This window comes from Micropterus dolomieu, linkage group LG15, assembly GCF_021292245.1.
Source record: "Micropterus dolomieu isolate WLL.071019.BEF.003 ecotype Adirondacks linkage group LG15, ASM2129224v1, whole genome shotgun sequence".
In the NCBI taxonomy this organism is placed as follows: Eukaryota; Metazoa; Chordata; class Actinopteri; order Centrarchiformes; family Centrarchidae; genus Micropterus; species Micropterus dolomieu.
This window is the reverse complement of record NC_060164.1, coordinates 13,589,898-13,595,897: the sequence shown is the minus strand read 5'-3', so window position 1 is coordinate 13,595,897 and position 6,000 is coordinate 13,589,898. Positions and strand designations below refer to the sequence as shown.

At 38.8% G+C, this 6,000-nt stretch overlaps 1 protein-coding gene across 1 annotated transcript; it reads right to left on the bottom strand.

The window, feature by feature from the left end:
• Positions 1-981: 981 nt before the first annotated feature.
• LOC123984500 (pyrokinin-1 receptor-like) lies at positions 982-3,941 on the bottom strand. The gene is given in 7 exon segments (XM_046071416.1): positions 982-1,114; positions 1,116-1,440; positions 1,862-2,039; positions 2,120-2,341; positions 2,799-3,004; positions 3,564-3,660; positions 3,786-3,941. Coding segments are annotated over 7 exon segments (1,311 nt in total). The 5' UTR covers positions 3,936-3,941.
• Positions 3,942-6,000: the final 2,059 nt, after the last annotated feature.

The window sequence follows — 6,000 nt, the reverse complement described above, 5'->3', positions numbered from 1 at the left end:
CACATCTGTCACAATAATATAAGTTTTTAAACACTAAACATATATTTCTAGCTAGACAAAAGCTACATGAGAACATAAATGTTGGCATCACAATACAGGTAAATTCCACATATTCTGTAGACACAGTAAACAATATTTACAAAAAATTACTGAAAACTACAGAAGCCCTAGGCGGCCATCCATTCAAATATTTTTCACTCTGTTTTCCCATGATGAACAAATGTTGTTTTCCCCTGACAAGGGAATAATCATCTTGAGATCTCAAGATAACAAACATTTAATACAGGAATCGGCATGCTTTGGGAGTTCATGTCTTATTAAGGGGAGCAAAGCTCTCCCTGGCTCCATCATAGTTCGCACCTCGAATGGATTCCCCTGAATGAGAAGCAGGAATTTCCTCTGCCTGTGAATGATGGGGAAATGAAGTCCATAGGTTGATGGATGTGGACCGATCACCGGGACGCACACAGTCCAGTACATGCTTTATTGTGAGCAATTTGAAACAGTCTCTTCATAACAACTTTGTTGAAGAGGATTATAAAAAGATAAAACAAAAAAAATGGTCTTAAGTAAGGATCAAACGCAGAACCCTTTGACTGTGAGTGCTGTGCTCTACCAACTGAGGTAACCGGTCACACTGAATACCAATCTGAAATCTGAAATTACTATTATGAAACGTTTCTGCCGACCCCTGTGTTAAACAACTGGTTTGTTATCACGAGGTCACGAGTAAATTATCCCGTTATCACGTAAAAAACACATTCTTCATCTCGAGATCTCGAGATAATTATTTCATTTTCATTATCGAAACGGACTAAGAAAAATATTTGAATGGATGGCTGCTTAGGGCTTCCGTATATGAGCTAGATTTCTCTGAGATGCCCTTGCAGCAATTAAAGGGGGGAAAGCAGATTTTTTTGGAAAAATATGTATTTAATTTTTGTATCCCAAAGTCATGAATGTGTTCAGACTATAATGGTGTTAAAAATTTAAACACTCACAATTTAGAGTCTTGTTGTTGAAAGGGGCTTTCATCAGTGCTACCTCCATCCCTCTGATTTGATTTGTTAGTGACTTCATTTCTCCTTTTGTCCATCTTCTCTCCATAGCATTTACCATCAATCATCTCTCTGGGTGGTGTGCTTGCTTCTTCAGTAGAACTTCTCTGCCGCAGCCAAGACATGCCCCTATGCTTCCAGTAGCAGTGAGGCCTGAGCCTACCCAGTGTTCTCCAGCATGCCCTGCGAAATGTGTGTGACGAAATACAGAAAAGCAGTGGGTCCAGAGCACCATTGATATACCACAGTGGAAGGGACAAGTACGTTTTCAGGATTGTGTATACTGAAAGGACGGTATCTGACCACACAACCACATAGACCTGCATCAATGATGATGCAATGTCTGGGAAGTTGCAAACAAAAAAGGCTACTACAACTGCACCTGGAAGAAAAAACAGAGATTATTTTAATAGCAGAATTGCATTGCTTGAAAGACATCAACATGGTTAAGCAATACGTTTGCATTTAATATATTGTCTAAATGCCAGGCCTCAAAAATGCAGGTCAGAACCTGACAGTGTATGATGAGGTAACCGTCAACAACACCTCATATAGTGTCCAGCTTCTCTGCTGTTATCTAATTGGCCAGGAAACATTGGCTAAAACTAAATGTTGAGATTCCAGCATCCACTACTTTGCATGGACATGTGAATAAAAAGTCAGTGTCTCACTTCCTGGAGTGAGCTGCCACTTAACCTTCATAAGGTCTTCATCAGACTGAGATACATCAAAGCACTCTAGAGATTTACTATTACACCACAAGACCTAAACAAGCATTCATTCATCATTGTTCTGGGGCTCACCCATGAGTTTTAGAGCCCGCTTTTCATTTAAAAGTAGCTTTCCATTCTGATGACACTGGACATCTCGTCTTCCTTCTGGATCCGGCCGCATGAGACCCATGTTTCTCCTTTGACGTCCATTTCTCCTCAGGTAGAGCAGGATGAGCAGATAAAGTGTGAAGATGGCGACCAGTGGGACCTGTAGTTGGAGAGGCATGTAGAGTGCCTGTGTTTGATGCAGGTAAGCATATACAATCTGTTCAACAGCACATATCTCACCAGAAAGAAGAACCCCGCTCTCAGGAGCAAAGCTCCTTTGTAGATGTGTGCAGGATCAGGCTCTATCATCTCACACATTGTGGAGACATGGAAGGCATCTTCTCTCGTAGTGGCTTTGTAGTCCAGGATGCAGGCACGAGTCTGGTCATAGACTAGAGCAAAGGGTACTGCTGAGACCAGAGAAATGATCCATACTAAAAGAAGGCACGGCAACCGAGACTTCTGTTGGAAAGGACAGAGAGATGGTAGGAATTTCCAGTTCACATAGTTTTATGAAATGCTTAATATGGGATGCAATTTTACACATTGTATTTTATTACATTTTCTTCACTATGTGTCTTTTGCATTTCAAAAGATTGGCCTTCTGTATATGGGCCACTTTCCTTATCCTTATTTTTTTTTACATTTCATTCTGGGATGCAAATATAGCAGAAGTAAAAGAAACCCATTCTGCTATTTCTATCTGACCAGGTTGAAGAAATTAGTTTTCAAGAGCTTCTTGAAGTTAAGAGGGTTGCCCCTGCTCTGATGGCATCTGGTAGCTTATTCCACCATTATGGGGCTGCAGATGAGAACAGCCGGGACTGAGATTGCAATATGTTAAGCAGTTTATGTTGAAAGAATTCTTTGAGTATGAACAAGAAACATGTAGTATATTTATTTTCTGCAAGTACTCAACCTTCAGGCTGGAGACAGACCACATAGTGTGGCAAATGGCTGCATAGCGCTCAGTGGTGAAGGTCACAATAACCCAGCTTGTGGTGGCACAGTACACTTGGCGGACCATAAAGTAGACCTTGCATACGGCTTGGCCCAGACGCCATGGGTAGCTCTCCCAGTAATACCGATACAAAGTTACCGGAATAGTCGACAGCTGCAGAATGTCTAAAATTTTAAAAGAGGGAGATGAAGGTAATTTAGAACGTTTTGAATTGAGGATGGTTGCTTGAAGCAGGCAATACAATGTACGTAGCTGTGGAGTTTAAAAAGGAACTGCCGAAGTCCAGGGCTTACAATATTAAATTGAAATTATGTATGAAAAAATAAATTTAGATATAATAAAGAATTATTATTCAGTGTACTCCAAAGTACAACATGACCATCTTTATAATGAAACAGAATATGAAAAGCAGTTGCCATAATTGGGACCTGTTGATACCAATTCAGTAAATCCACTGTATAACATTAATACATATCAGGAAACAAGCCTGAAAACATTCAGTAGGAAACTGGAATTTCAATCTGAAAATGCAACTGACAATTAAATGTCCATTTGACACTTTTTTTTTACACAGTTTAGCAGAAATTATGTGTTTTCAAAACATGAAATTGTTTTATTAGATTATAATTTAAGTAAGTATTAAATTCAATTTAACTTTCCTTGAATGATTTCCGTTTAATATTGTTACTCCTGGCCTTCCATAAGGCGCATGGTAGTGCGTACCTGATATGACCAGACTGAGAAGGTAGAAACGAATGGCACTGACTCGCATATGAGCATCCATGAGGAGGGTCAGTATGCTCACACCATTGAATAAGACCTGCAGAGCGTGAGGAGATGGCATTTAGTGGTCTACAGTGTCAGCATATTATTAATGCTATATGCATACCACTTTGACAGAATTGGCTTGTGTGTCAAGTGTGTCCAGTAAATGAATTTTCATACTCCGAAGAAGAAGATGATGCTGTAGAAGATGGTCATGGGGACAGCAATTGTCAGCGGCTCACTTTTGGTGACACTTATGTCGAGCTGTGGCATCTCACTTGGGCTGACATTGCAGCTGAAGAGGAAGGAAATCTTCCCTGAGTGGTTCATGGTGAGGCAGCTGATTGAGAACTAGAAAGACGTTATAGAGAAAAAGATAAAATTCCATAACTCAGCTGGGTTACGTATAATAAAAATAATGGGTTTACTTTTAATTAGGTTCCTCCACTATGTTAGAATACATTAAACTGATTAACTGACAATTATGTTGGACATAGCAAACATTCAGATCAGATGTCATTCTAAGGAGGGTTAAATCAAGGGCAACTCGGCAGACGTTTCACTTCTTATCCAAGAGGCTTCTTCAGTTCAGAACTGACCACCGTAACTATGACCTGGATAACTGATGATTTTCAGACATTGTTTTTAAATGAGTAACTAAGCCTGTTTTTAAATGAGTGCTGGAATACCTATGTTTTTCATGGTGTTGCATAGATTTGGTGTGCAAAATTTAGCAGTTCCAGAAATAGCTAAGAGGAGCACCTGCTGTGTAAGTGCTCTCCCATACTACACGGAGATCTTATAAGAGACAGACCTCCCGTGAGAAGAAAAGGAGAGGGATAAATCAGTTGACCTGTTGCACAAATTATGCCACCTTTTGTGAACAAATCATCAACACAATTGGAGTCAAATCTAGAGGCATATAAATGACTAATTATAGGGCACAACATGCAGAGTGCACTGTAACAAGATACATCTGTCAACCTTTCATTTTAATTATTTAGGACAGGTCTAATTCATATTGGACATGCATACACTGTATAACCTGTTACACTGCCAGTATAGCCGGTTGCAAAATCAAGATAATTGTTTGCAAGCCATTATTGTACACAAATAATAGACTTATTACTTACACTTAATTTGAAGGTGTATAGGATCAATAAAACGTAGACTTACCTTCTAGGGGCAAAAATGCATGATGAAGCCAAGCAGCTCTCTTCATGAGCAAGAAAAACCTCCTTGTTAGTCTCCCTCCTTCCCTCTCTGACTCTCTCCCTCTGTCTGTAACTCTCACTCTCTCATTGTCTCTCCATCACATAATCCATCTCCCTCCAAACAGTGGCGAATAAAAAAATCCCAAGTCAGTGCAGCTGCTATAATATTCAAGACAGCCTGACAGTGAGTTGAAAATATAAATGAGCAATAAAATTACTGAGTGAAACATAGTGACCCTTTCCACAATCAGCATTGCTTCTGGATATTTCATGCAGATGTAAATGTGCACCTGATATTACTAGTGAGCGGATTAGAAATGCACTGGACACACTGCTGCCACAGAAACACTCATAACCTTGTTTTTGTCACTTATTGACCTGAATGTATTCTATTGAGACTAACCCTAGCCTTAATCAAAAACCCAAATGGATTGTGAGAGCAGAAATAAACACACGTCTGAATCACAGGCATTTAGGATGCTTTATGTGGCCAAAGATGAGGAATCACTATTAAATGAGTAGATCAATACCACTCTCATATGTTTATGCTGAATATAAAGTTTCAGCCAGCAGCCGGTTAAGTTAGCTTACGATAAAGACTGGTAACAGGGGGAAACAGCTGGCCTGGCTTTGCCAGAAAGTAAACAAATCTGCCTACCAGCCTTCTAAAGCTCACTAATTAACATGTTTCATATCAATTGTTGGTAACACTTTCCATGAAAATCATCACTATAATGACTTATGCATATATTTATGACATGATATAATGCTTCCATAGGACATAACAATTGTTATAATCACTTACAAACATGCATTAGGCGCTGTAAGTTCCTTTTGATTTAATGTTTTATAATTAATAGTTATACCATTTTATACCACTGGACCAAGAATCTCTGACCATGTTCCGTAGTACATTATAACCATTTACTCTGCCTCGTTATAAATACACTTTAGTCACAATTTATAATTAGTGATATAAAATGGAATAATAGCTTATAGTAATGTTTAATGTTATATAGGATGTCTTTGTTTTAAGAAAGTGTTAAAACATCCATCCCTGCATAATATATTACAAGTGGACATACTACATGAATTAATTATAAGAACTTATAACACGCATTTGTTTGCTTTGAGTAAAGTGACACACATTTTGCGCAGGAAAAAAGCTTTTATTTATGTTT